We start from the raw sequence: 14668 nt of genomic DNA, 5'->3' as shown, positions 1-14668 counted from the left end.
ATCATTGATCAACAAGAGCCTTCCACTGATGCCATGTTTTTAAGAACATGATACATTTATCACTCAGGGTGTCTAAAAGGTTGACCCTTACTTCCTTTGTATTTTCTCTCTATTATTTGTATTTACACATGCCTTTCACTGGGGCATTGATATAAACAGATATGGTATTTTACTCCACTTTTTTCCAGTGTTGTAATTTTCTCTGGGTTTTGGTCTCGTGATCCGAATGTTCTTTTGGTGGCGAGGGGACCGACCCTTTACGCTTTGCTGTCGTCGGGCTTTGTGTGGATGCTGTTGTCACTGTGCACTTTGATTTCAATCGTATCCGGCTTGAGAGACTCTTTGCCATTTTCTTCCTTCAGCGGTAGCTTCCTGTGGTAGAAGAAGAAGCAGAAGCAGAAGCAGAAAGCATATAAGAGTGTATGCTTCACTTCAGTATGGTGATAACAAAAAACTTCAAGCACACTTACAAATAACGTGAACAAGCACAGACTTCAGAGTGACTACCTGGAGGGTGTTTTTGTATGAATCAGGCACATACAGTAAATGCTAGATAGATTAAGACTGCAATGAGAGAGTGTGGGCTTAATGGTTTTCTCCACAAAATGTGTACTTTCCTGCTTTAGAGCCCACCAGTAATCACAGTAATCACCTTTTAGACCTTTTGGTGCATGAATGAGTTTCCCCCATTGGGATTAATAAAGCTGAATTTAAATGAAGTGAAAAGGCAGCAGGGATATTAAATATAACAGTGCCTACAGGGTAAAAGAAAGGCATTATTCACATAAATGGCTTTCTTTGGGCTTGTGTGGTTGGTCAAACAGAGGACACTTGACCTAAAATAGACATTGTTTTTTTTGATTGTGTTATGCTTCTTTCCAGTGCTTGGATATTTTATGGTAGAGGAAGATGAAATGAGCATTGTCACAACCAAACTTGACTTGGCAAGCCCTTTTGTTGGATTTTCTCCAGATATTCATTAGGGATGAATGCCACTCAGGTCCACTTTTCTAGAGTAACAACTACATAATATTCATATGAATGGTAATAGAGGAAGAAGAGCCTGTGTCTTACCGATTACTGTACATTTATTTACTAATGATTTGCAACAGCTAATATATTAAATGTGCTTAAATTATACTTTTTATATCAGCATAGTGAAGAAATGTTTTTGATAAACGTAAAGTAAACAATTTAGGATTTAAATATTTTGTAATAATCGGCTTTGCAAATGTTTTATAAACAAGAAAATCCATTCAACACATCCGTTAGGCTCCAGTGATACACACAGTGGGTTTTAGTGGGAATAAGTGAATGTAAACAAGACTGTTTACAACAAAACTCTACATGGTGCCTTCAGATGCTATAAAAGGCGCTGCTGACTTGAGGCAGACAGAGGCAGTATGTATTTACTTCAATATCTATGGTCTTTTCTTAAAGAGGGCATGACATGCACATTTCTTCAGGAAGCTTATCAATCAAAACAAACAATAGTAGTCATATTTAGCTTCTTTTATAATATAGCTTCTTTTTAAAATATAACCTTCTCCAATACATCCATGCATGTTTAAGCCCAAATCTGAGGTAAATTAGAGATAACTTTGTATATTAGGCATTCAGAGCAGGCTGAAGTCAACATTTTTACATACGTTCACATCATGTTTTGGAACTTTGATCATGTTTATGACATTGTTTCACAGACATCTGTCATGTATATACAGTATATAAAAGACACATAATGACAAAAAACATGGTATGTGCCCTTCAACCAACGTGCTTTTGCAGCCTAAACCTAACAACACACATGAAGCAGGAATGCAAACCCAGATGTTCAATGTCCAGGTCCTGCATTTTGTACACCTTACAATCCATCCACCTCAGTGTGACTTCTGTGTGGTATAGTAACATGGCTCATTTTGAACTAAAAATATTGTCAGTGAACATAATCCAAGCTGCAAAGTATATTTTAAAATGCAGAAAGTATAAACGGAATGTATCATTATCATTGGAAGTGAGCTGGACTTGGATTAAACAGATCTTATCTATGCATTTTAAACAGCACATTGTACATAACTTAACAGTTTCCTAAAATATTACAGCATTTAAAGCATCGTCCTCTGTCCTGCCTGTCCTGGTTGCACACTGTTCTACCTTGATGTAGCTCTTTCTTCAGTCTACACTCATTGTGCTCTCATTTTTCTGCCTGTGTCAGCCTGAATAACATCACTTCAGAGCTGCCTAATATCCCATTTTCTTTTGATTTGATTCATTTGGAGGAGAAAAAAAAAGAGGGAGAAATAAAATATACATGCATGTGTTATTAGGCAGGAGACATTGGATTGGCTGGCTGCCTCTTCTCAGCTATTCAGCTCATCTCATCTTCTGCGTGTCTTCTTTCGAGTAATTCAGCAGCAGGACATCATAGCTTTATCTTTATGATAATGTGGCCATGAGATGAAAATCTAACCAGCGTGTGTTTCCAGTAATATGATGTATGAGGGCTTTTATCTGTATTCGGCACACTAAACTACTTTATCCTACTGCAGTTAATACAGAGACTGAGAAAAATAACAGAATCAAATAATTAAGTGACATAATATAATTTAAATGGTGACAATTTATAATATTTGTCAGGCTTTGCTATGAGGTACGTGTTTTGTTTTAATGGCCAACATTTATATTTCTGATTTTACTAAACTCATACTGCATTTGGACATTTAAAATAGACCATAATTAGGCAATAAAAAGCTATTTAAATCTCCCATATATCACAGGTGATTAACTGGTGTTTTTCATGTTATATCTTCATCTTTGGGTATAATATAAGTCTGCAGAACACACATTGAACAGCTGTTTTATTTGCTGTAACCACCACAATACATAAGTCCAGCCAAAAACCACTTATTGAGAAACTAATATGAACCATGCACGGAGCAATGCGAAATGAACAGTTTATCTTTTGTCGTTCCATTTTGTAAATAAATTTGTGCCTCAGCAGCAGTTTGTTCTGACGGCTGAGCAACACAAAAAAACATGGATAACAATAAACACCAGAATGTACAAAATATGAGGAAATTATTGAGTTGTAGCCCCCTTTTTAGCACATCAAAGCTTCAAAACCGCTTTTTTTCTACAGTGCATCTTTTGGGATTGGTGTAAATTTAATGAGGAGAATCAATGAAGAACTGCGGCTTTTGCCTAGATTCACCTCATCAGTGTACTTGTGTCGCTCATGTTTTGTTCATTGGGTGTCTACTTTTAAATTACTATCTAGAGATTAAAAAGAAGGGATTGGGTTAGAAGCAGAGAAAGCAGATGTGGACTTGATCCTGCTCAGTGTGCTTTAAGATGATCAGTATCAGGCTACCAGCAGGCTGGTATTAACACACTTTGGCTGAGGGCTACTCATTTCCTGAGTTCACAAGGTTGAGCTGGTTCTTACTTTGCTGTCTTTCCAGCTCCTGTTAATCATTCAAGACATGTTTGTCACCTTGCCTCAGAAACATAAACCATTCAGCCATGCTTTTGACTCAAGGTTCTGCTCCCTATCACCTCTCTTAGCAATCAAATGTGAAATAATTTGCATTTTCAAGGTGCTCTGGCTAAGAATGAGCCCCAAATATGTAGGAAAGACAAATGTCTAATCTAATCTCATTGAACTCCCAGAAAGAAGGCGAACAAGACTATTTCCCAAAATGTTAAGGGTTTGACCGGAACAGTTTAATTTCAATTATGTTAACCTTTAATTAAATATTGAACATTAATCAGTCAGCCATCACTGATAGAGAGCGTTCATTTAATTCAGTAATTATATCTAAATTATTTCTTTATTTAAAGGCCCATTTTGTGTCACACCTGGCGAGTCAGTTGCAAGTTTTTCTGTGCACTGATGGCCTAAATGCTGTTCCACCATATCTAATTAGATTTTGCCCAATTTCTTCAAGTATATTGTCAATTTCTAAAAGACCCTGTACATCAACATAAAATCACCGTCAAATAGCCGCACTAAAGTTTTCTTTCTCTGAGAGCTACATCATGAATGTCAATCAGCAGCCCTGCATGACACTGTACCTAATAAGCCTAAATATTGCTATCGGCCAGAGGGGGTTCCCCTTTGGTTGATTGGTGGATGTTAAAGTTCCTGCACAGCGGAGCCAATTTCATGTCCCATTAGCTTCATGCAAACCCAGATTGGACTTATATTCAGATGGGGAGGTTTTCTCAACATATGGGAATGTTTCACAGCTAGCTGCTTCCTTTTTCTTGTGTGCAAACTCCATATTGAGCGAGGGAAGGGAGGAATTTTGAACCAACATATCAATTCAGTTGGATATTAAAAAGATTATACATGTAGGACTTAGTGTCAGTATTGTTGGGTTGATTCTTTTGTCTTTACTCACTTTATAAATACAAAACCTCCCCACTCAGCCATTCAAATCACACACATCTCCAACTGTCTATATGTTGGGGACTTTAATTAGCTCTGTAATGATTGGTCAAGGCCTCCAATTTATGAGCTCTCCACTTTCACTATGGGCATACTACTCATACAGTAAAGTCTACTTAAAAACTATTTTTGTCCAGTAAATATTTGATCAGTGTAGTGAGGACAGTTTGTCCCCCTGCTGTCCTTTCAGTGCTTGAGGAGCTGTGCTGCTGACAGAGCAGCTGGTACTGTGAGGATTAAGGCCAGGTTATGCTCAAAACAATCTAGTTTATGTGACATGTCCAAACATGTCTGAAGGCCAAAGTGTTTATTGCTGCTCTGAGCGTCATAGAGACAGGCGAAAGGTGACATGGGCAATAATATGAAAACAAGGCAAAGTCATTTTGTACAGGAAAAAAGTGACAGAAAGGTTGAAGCATACTGACACCTTTAGTTTCCGTTATGAAGGTCAAACTGATTAAAACTGTGTGCTGTGATTAAAAGTGGATTGAATCAATTCAGCAGTGCTTCCATGTCGCTGATGTCCATCCATGTGTGTCAATTTGGCTATAGACGCTACAAATGTTGCTAAACTATTCCTCATATCACCAGTTAGATCTATACAGAGTTGTTTTGTTTGTGTGTAAAAAGTGGATTATTATGATAAAGAGCAAAAGAGTGGAGAGTATAGAGGATACTTGATTATCTGGCAACCCCCAACTTCAAGCTTTATTATGTATTTTTTACTAGCTCCAGCATCGTAGTAGCAAAAGTACATAGAGGTAAAACGTTTCCAAAGTCACAGAATTGAAAACTCTGCCTTCCAATTTCAATTAAGATATCAGAAAAAAAGTTAAATATCAGTTTAAAATCAGAGAAAAAAAACACAATACAAGTCCAGTTTCAGTTACATATTCAATAAAGTCAACTATTTGCAGACTCTTTATATGTGTTTTTTAATTATATTATGGTATAATATAATTACGTTTGTTTTTCAGGTCAATGTCAAAGAAAAATTAACAATTTGTTATGTAATTTCTTTCTCTTCGATGTTTCACCTGAACAAGACTCCTGCACACGCTGCCACTTACTGTATTTTGTATGTATTTACACACCACACACTCCTTCAGATATTATGTTTAAAATAATGTGTGGGCCACAAAGCAAACAGCTTGTGTATGCAGATGTGCATTCACAATCTGTAAGCTTCTGAGTGACACAACAGCACAGCAGGGGCATCTTGTGCTTTTCCTCTGCTGACGTTAATGAAGCATGAGGTCATCTACGGCAGGCCATACTGACTGGAATCCCTGCTTTTCATGGTGATGAATGAGGTAACCCAAGGTCTAAATCATGTTATATCCCAGGGGTGTTTGTTTAGACTCTTTTCTAAAGCTTTACAATTACATTTTTATTTTTCTGAAGGCATGTTTTATCTAAGCTGACATCCAGGATTTTATAGTGAGCATAAAAGTCTAACACAAGGACACTCTGACATCGCACACGGCTGCTGACGGACACTGGCTGTTCACACGGGTATCAAAGACCTTGTTACCTGACATGTTAAAAAGAAATCAGCGTGTTTGCATGACTGTGTGTGTCGGAATAACAGATGTAATGTAGGGTAACTCTTCCAATCCCTCCCTCCCATCCTCTAAGGCCGAGCAGATGTAAGTTTTTTTTTCTTCCCATTTACAAAGTCAGAATACTCCCACACTGCTGCACATTTGATTAAAGATGCAGTGTGGGACATTTGTCTCCCCCCTCTGGAAGTGAGAGTAATTACAAAAACATTATCGACTTGCCTTTTCTACTAAAGTCGTAAGACAATGTCAAAGGGGAAGAATGCATTTGCTTACATGATTAAAATGCAACAAAGCACAACATTTTAAGGCAGTAATTCAATTAAAGCATCTAATCATGGATGAGTGGTTACAATCCATTAATTTAATGATTTTTTTTGCGCTTAACTTAACACAACATCCACAAGTTAATACAGTATATACTGTATATGTGAAAACCACCCCTTTTCTTTCCATTCATTATACATTTAAATGAAAAAAAGGTGTCATTACACAACCCAATGAAAGATTTATTAGAATAACACCTTGTAGCAGGGTCACATTGGGTGAGATTTTCTTCTAGCTTTGACTATGAAGATTGTAAAAAAAGTGAGATTGTAGTTATTATTTTCTTTGCTGATTCATGACAATTTGCACACTTTGTTCTTTTTTTCTGACACTAATGGGGTGAAACCAGTTTATAAAAGCAATCAGATGAATTCTGGAGGGTGCTGTGGAGAACGGAAACAGTTGTTTATCTGACTTTTACAATGTCTGTTTTCTTCAACGCATCAAAGTGATCTCACAGTATACTTTGACAAAAATCTAAATAATAAGATAACATTGGAGCTCAAAGTATGATTTTTTCTTCAGTATTCAACACTCTAATCCAGCATTTTGTTTTATACGTCCTGCTGTGAGTCATAAGAGTATGAAGACACATAAAAGTCTGGTCTCCCTCGAGTCAAATTAGTCATTTTCTTCCAACCCCTGAAGTTTGACTACACAGCAAACTGTTCACTGATGTCAGCCCCAACCCTAGTATCACCTCAACATATACATTGTTATTGCACTTGTAGTCATACCTTGAATTCTGATAAGTTCAGTAGTTTCAGTTCATTCAGCAGTTTAAAAAACATAGTTTGAGGTTCATCTTTGGGTTAGAATAAAGAAAATCCTCATGAAAAGGTATTGAAAATGTATTTGCAGCAAACAGTTCCACTCAGACACTTTTTTCATCTGAGTGTCAGTGCTGAGCTATTCTAATAACAGCAAATTAAGATCTGTGTTTGCAATGAGACTCTACTTCTGTGTGAGGGTCAGACAGGCGTATAAATCTATTCCTGGATCACTGCCTTACAGTTAAACAGCAGAGATAGAGACAGATATTCTCTGTTCCTACTGCTTGCACACAGAAGACCACAGCTCTGTTAACCTGCCCAGAATAATGGTGCTCAAGTCTCTCTCTTCCACTGGCATGGTGCAAGGCAAGAACTTGACTTTAACACTCAAAAAATATAAGCAAGGATTGACTTTTGAAGTCAACTGGGTCAGTGTGAACACGGCCAATTCTTTCAAGTTTCCTTAAGGCGACCGTGAAGCTCAGGGTGTTTCAACTGATCTCGGCACAATTTTGCAGATTCATAACACTCAGATTCACCATCATCCACTAGTCCATCTCTTACTTTAAGCTAAATCTGCACCGCTGAGAGGACACTTGGCTGCTGGCTGCTCCCTGCTAGGCTTCGGCATCAACTGAGGTGAAAGAACATAAAGTGAAGACTGTGTATGACCTCATCGACCCACAAACCTGTGTGTCTTAGAAATGTCCAGAGCTGCACCAGCTGTCACCTTCAAATTTCTTTCCAAGTACTCTCTTGATCCTAAACCAGCCCACACACGCAGACACAATCTCTCACAGCTCTCAATTTCCACCATCTCTGATCTGTGGCACTTATCATCTTCCTCATTTAAAGTTCACCTTGTGATAATTTATCACTCTGTATGCTCGTATCGATATCATTATTGGATGCTGACTCAGCATTCACACTACTGTTTTTCGAAGCTGTAATCTTTTCCTTCTAACATTTTTTTGCTTGACTACAACTCCTTCATACTTTCAGCTACAGAAACCGTTCAAACATCAAAATGTTCAGCTCTTTAGTGATATGTATGTTCTTAGTTTTACATTCTTCAGCTTCAGCAAGTTGTTTTATCAGTGCAGTCAACACATTTGAGCTTTAAGATTTTTCAGGTAATTTGTTTCATATTTTCTGTATTTCAGCAGTGCTTTGAGAGTCAGTTCAGCTTTCAGCATTCACATGCATTTACTGCAGGAAATGCATTTTATAGGTTCGTAATGTCAGTCTCAGTCACACTAACTATTGACTTCTTGCAAACTCAGAAGGAGTCTGTCAGTTTTGTATTATCTCAGACGTTATCTCATTATAGTCACTTCAGCTCAGTGGTGTGACTCATTGTTCGGCAGACCACTGCATAACTACTTCTCTCCACAATAGCTCAAAGAAAAACTGACTGGAGTCTTGTTATCCCAGTTATGGCTGTCATTCCTATCAGTTATGTAACCAATTTCTGTGCTGAGATCTGATGATGCAGAGACACCAGTTGCAGTTGTTGAGTCTAAAAAGGCTGCAAACATACAAACAGAAAGCTTTTAAACAAGTCCTGAATTTAAAAGAATATACAAGATTTTTAATAAACACCAATGATCATGGTCCATGTTTAGCATCTGTTTTTATAGACACATATATGTGGATTTCATTCTTTGCCATAGCAACTGCAGAAGTGGCCATGGCTGTGATTGATTATACTAAATCACATATTCTGAGGGACAATCTGAAAAGCACACAAATGAAAAGTTGTGAAAATGATCACTTATGCTATACAGTTGAATAAGTAACCTTTCCAAATGGATACTTGAGTTAATATGGTTGAAATATAATTCTAGTTTATTACAATGTGGATCCTATTTTTGCAGTTTTAGCCATCATATGCATCTATAATAGTAACACTCTATTTAATATCATGGGACACTGAAACTTGACTACTTATAATCATGCACAAAGATTTGTTTTCACTTGTATATATCTGTTGTTTTTGTTATCTTTTAATGCATGCTGTGTTTGGTGTTGTCTTTGTTGTGTGCTCTGCTCTGCTGTGCTGTGCTGTGTTGTTCTACTGCTGTGCAAACAATTGCTCTTTGGGGAGAAGTTATTGAATCTTAAATCTTGCAGACTGAGTTGGTGGTTCAATATGAAAAATAAATAAATAAGTAAATCATATAAATTGCATGTAGGTATTAAACTTATAAACTAGCCAGTTACTTGGAGAAAGCCTGGGAGAACAGTAAGGAACCCTTTATTGGGTTAAGCTGTGGATTAGTTACACTTCTATTCTGAGATCAGTACATTTGGGATTTTTCATTCTTTCTGTCTTTATTTTTCCACATGCTTTTGTATATGTATTATTGGAAGATGCATGTTTTGTAAAACAGCTGTGTCTTGTAATCCGATCTCTTTGTCTCCCTCTCCTCTCTGTGAGTTGGCTTTTCACTCCGCCTTTGAAGCCATTCAGAACAATTATAAAAATATTTGTTCAGGGTTCTTAGTGAGCAAAATGTAATTTAAAGTATGAAAGTAAAAGCAGATAAAGTAAAGTAATAAGGCAGTTGCAATTTCAGTTAAAATTCAGTTAAATGGACTTTTAACATGGCTTTATTTTTTTCAACATTATATGACATCATTTGATTATTAATACTGAAGCATTGGTGTATAAGCAGCATGTAACTTTTGAAGTGGCTTTAGGTGGAGCTAGTTTACACTACTTCAACTACTACTGAACAGTTAGACCATAAATCAGCTTAAAACAGCTGTCAGCAGGTGTACTGACTCCTGGCAGGAAATGGAAAGGTTGTTTTCTTTTTCACTGCAACAAAAATAAACTGTTTAGTAGTTTTGGCCAATTAACCACTGTTGTATGTATATTTTTTTTTCTACCATTACAACCCTAGTTCCCATGTCACAGCATCTCAGCAACAAAGAAGCAGTAGAAAAAGGATATGAATGATGTGCAAAACTCTGATGATAAGAGCCATACTGTATAAGAAATATGGAGCTACGTTTGCCTGTCAGGACCATTTTGCACCGTTCTGCTGCACTTTATGTGAAGCACTGTATGCCCGTAACACTGCTTTGTATTTGTGATGTGATGGTGCTAAATTATCAACTCTAATATAGCCATAAAAAGTTGGAACAGTAACGTATAGCAAGGCTATAAATGCCTTTGTGAGTTGCTGCTACAGCGCAGACTGTAACATAAAGCTGACGTGGTTTCTGCATGCTGTCTGGACCGGCAGTCACTCAGCCCTCCAGCACCGTGAGCTTTAGTGACTCAGCAAAAGTCAGCCTCCTCCTTTCTTTCTGTGTGCCCTCTCTCTGCATCCTTCTCTTTAGCAGACACTGGGCTGGCACACTGATAGTCTGAACACAAAAATGGCACCGCTGAGGCCAATGAATCAGATTCTGTGGGTGCTTTCTCACAAAAACCTTGGTTTGGCTCGCATCAGGCATGAAATAGTAGTGGGACTAAATCAGAAAATCGATTGTAGTATGGATTTCATGGGGGTAAGCTTATAATTGCACGCTGTCTGATGATAATAAATTTTAAAAACATATGTGTTTGCTGTTTTTCACGAAGGGGTCACTCAAACTACTTGCATGCTCACATTAAATGTATACACACAGACATTAAGAATGGCAGCACAGGAAGTCAATGTGTGAATTACAGACACTTTGACACATGCACATTATGAACGCAACACAACGCATGCAAACGTGGATACTTAAACATGAACTCACAGCACATTGTGAGAAAGGCACTGATGGAAGTGAATAAGACATAATCAAAGACATACTGTGGTTGAAAAGGTGGTTGGGCGGCTGTTGTAGGTGTACCTAAATGGTAAAAAGAAGTGTCTCCTTTTCTCATTCACAGTAAATATGTTTAAGAGGATTTTGTTCAAATTAAAGCTGCACATAACAGGAAGAGTTTCATTGTGCTATTCATCTATGTTTAAGAGTTGAGACTTGCAAAATGATTGAAAGAAATATAGTGGACGAGTCGGTTAAACAAAAAGGACAAAATGAGAAAATTTTTACAGATTTAATTCAATTTTTGGAGAAATAATAAAGGAACTGAATGAATGAATGAACTCTAAGTACTTTTTAATCTCCTCTCTAAAGTTTTAGAACAGAACTTTTGATTTTAGCATAGATTTGTATTCATTCATTCAGGTCTTTGAGTTCATCGTTTATTATCATGAGTTCATTATCATGTACAAAAAAAAGTTGCCCGAGTGACTCAATGTAACCCACAAGAGTCACGATACACCCACAGCAGATGGTCCCTTTACAAGCATACATGACCTGGTGACTGACAAATATTAATACATCCCCACTGATTATTGTCGTGGCCGATTATCGGATCAGATATTCAGAATTTTAATGATTAGTGGAACCTTTTTTTGTTTTAATCCGATAAAGGCTACTTTGGCTCTGATGCATTAGCCTCTCTCTGTAGTCACCATTATATCTCATTGGTTACACATCAAAAGTAATAGCCCATCATCACTGTAGGATGTGCACACTGCTGTGTCACAGATGGTACAGAGCATACTGGAGCAGGTCTGGCCAGTGAGAGGAGCTGTGTTTGGAAGTAAAAAAAAAAAAAAAAACGTATCTAAAATCTTATGATCTATTTCTATGATGGCTGACATTCCCAGTTTCCCATATTAACAATAATATTGTTAATATATAACATTTGAACAGTGGTAAGAGAAGTACTCTTCTTCCTTTTACTATATTTAAAACCCTACTTAAGTAAAAGTGCAGAAGTATTTCCAGCTAAATTTATTTCATTGTGGGCTGTGACTGATATATTAAAATCATTTAGCTACATTTTTAATGTGCATTATAAATATTAATAAGTTGATTCTTAAGCAGCATTTAATTGTTGTAGCTGCTCGAGGTGAAGCTAGTTTAAACTGCTTTGTGAAGGTCATGAGAAAAATCTGTGAGTGTAGGAAAAGAAGACTGCTCTGACCTAATCAAATTCAAATCACTTCTCAAGACCCACCTTTTCAAATCGGCTTTTAATGTTTGATTGTTTTGATGTATTCTTTTACTTGTTTTGTTATTCTATTTATTTCTTCTTCTCTGCATTGATTTTATGGATTGTGCTTTCATTTATTCTGTATGGTTTTACTGTTTTAATTTGTCTTTAATTGTGTAGAGCGTCTTTAAGTATTGTTAACAGCGCTCTATAAATTATTATTATTACATAACATTGAATTTGGATTATTTTTTTGCATTTTTGTGAAATATTGGAGAGTGTATTGTAATTTATAAGCTCATTACAATGTTATTTTATGTAAAATCCTTATCTGAAAAGTAACTGTCAAATAAATGTAGCCGAGCAGAAAGTACAATATTTCCCCCTGAAATGTGGTGGAGTGAAAGTATAAAATTACTATTGATTACTATTGGTCGACCCCCTACCATTGTTACCATAGAAATCAAAACCTTTGATTGACTGAGTTCCTGTAAAATGACAATCCATAAGAAAAAAAAAAGCACTCACAGGTAGGCAGCCTTGCCCTCCTCTATTTCTTTGCCCTTGCCGCTGGTGGTTGTTTTCTTGCTGCACAGCGTGCGTGTGATGCACATCAGCAGGCCACAGTGACGCAGGAAGAAGCAGCTGACGTCCACCAGCACGAGGAACAGCAGCAGTGCTCCGAAGCCGAGGCCCACCACCGCCCCAAGCCCCAGGCCGCTGAACAGGGATTCTGCTAAGGCAGTGAAACACACACGCAGAAACACAGACACAACAAGGAGAAAACACTGTTAGCAATTTGGGTTCATACACTTGTTTTTTTTAAGGTATAGAAATAGGTGAGGGTCAGTAGCTGGGAGGGATTCACCGTTTTGATCAAGGACGGGTCCACAGGTCAGATACCTTCTGTAACGGAGCCTGACCCCTGCATAACTCCCCCACTATGCTGGAACCCCCCCATATCTATATGTTGAATGTGCAACAGTATTCTGGATGTAAAACCAGAAAACTATAAAGATGACCCAAACAAGAGCACACTCAACCCAAAAAACTTTTTACCGTTCTACCACTGGAAGGTCAATATATTCCTCTGGAGCCAGTTGGAGAGTTTCCAACACATAGATAAGTCCTAATCCACAACGCCTCAACTCCACACAATCCTCGGTGGGGGATCTCGATTATTAGCACGAATCCACCAAATCTCCAAAACAAATCAATTTCAGCCTTACAAATTTTTTCCATTCACAGTCAAAGGACAGAAGCTTCCACGACTTAAATAAGTTTGGAAATGGAGATCTACAATGCACCAAAACAGGTAAAAAAGGCTTAACTCTGTGATTTACTTGTAATATTAGAAGCTTTGCAGCTGCCTATCTATTGAGGAACTTCAAAAATGCATTGATCATTTGACAAAGCTGAGCCACAAGCATTGTGTAGCCCTAAAACTACACAACAAAACACTTTTTTCTTCCTTATTTGCCCTCAGGCATTTCATCTACTTTCTCTAGTTTGTGCCAGCTGTCAATGTCTCTGCGCCCACATGTGCAGAAGTTAGCGAACACTTTTAGCTACGCTGCACACTGCAGCTCAAGGCAGCAAGCGTCAGCATTACCATGCTTCAGCCCCTGTGTCCACTGGGTGCCTCTTATTTCGTAGCTCGCAGCATTAAACACATTCATGCAGGAAACAAAGATTGTATTTTGAGCTACAAGTTGAAATACTTTCTCTCTGAGTAGTCAGCAATCAGTTCTAGGTTCAGTCAGGAACAAGCAGCGGGACCTTCTTTCAATTGAAAGTAATGAGAAAATGAAAGCAGTACTGTGAAGAGAGGCTCCCAGTGGACGCATGCCTTATAGAATTGTGCCCGTAAGTGATCCTGGGGTTAAGCAAACTGAACATCCACTGTAGGATCAGTGTTGACAGCTGGAGGTCAGACCTTGCCAGGAGTAATCAGCAACGGAAGAGTGACAGTGAATTAACTATTCTACTTAAGTGTGTTCATGTGGGTGTTCAATAGCCTGTGAGTTAAAAAAGGGGAATCAGATATTAACATGAAGGTGTAAGAGAAGGCCGAGTGGTGAAGTCTGACACTTGTAGTTAGAAAAAAAAAAGGCCCAACTATACAAGGACTAAACGCTGCCGGAGCTTTTTTCTCTCCTTTGTGGCGACACATAAAGAAACTGTGAGCAACTGCAGGGGCTGAAACAGTCTTCTTTCAGTTTCAAATTTTCATGAACATGCTGTATAAAAATGGTGAATTTGGGTCAATAGTAGAGGCATTTACAAGGCGTGGCTGGAGGAAAAACTTTTACCCTTCAGTAAGCAAGGAAGAGGTTTGTTATTCGGGATGGCATCCAGTTGGAACTTCACTCAACCATGACAAACTATCAGTGTAAACCAAATACGATCCCAAATATCTCTGCAGCAGAGTTTCTTTGGTCACTATAACTTGGACTAATTGTGACTTTGATAGCAAACTTCTAAGTTACCTTTCAGAAGAGGCTTGGATAATGGCTGCAATCAAGAAGGTTAATTGTCTCATTTTGGGTAT

General features: G+C 37.8%; 1 protein-coding gene across 1 annotated transcript in view; it reads right to left on the bottom strand.

Annotated features, from left to right (window-relative positions):
- Positions 1–257: 257 nt before the first annotated feature.
- LOC133976672 (neural cell adhesion molecule 2-like) overlaps positions 258–14668 on the bottom strand; it is a 268406-nt gene continuing 253995 nt past the window's right edge. The window contains 2 exon segments of the mRNA XM_062414931.1: positions 258–372; positions 12646–12853. Coding sequence (XP_062270915.1) covers positions 258–372; positions 12646–12853 — 323 coding nt within the window.

Source organism: Scomber scombrus, chromosome 24, assembly GCF_963691925.1.
Source record: "Scomber scombrus chromosome 24, fScoSco1.1, whole genome shotgun sequence".
NCBI classification, from domain to species: domain Eukaryota; kingdom Metazoa; phylum Chordata; class Actinopteri; order Scombriformes; family Scombridae; genus Scomber; species Scomber scombrus.
The sequence above is the reverse complement of the archived record's forward strand: the minus strand, read 5'-3'. Positions and strand labels throughout refer to the sequence as shown.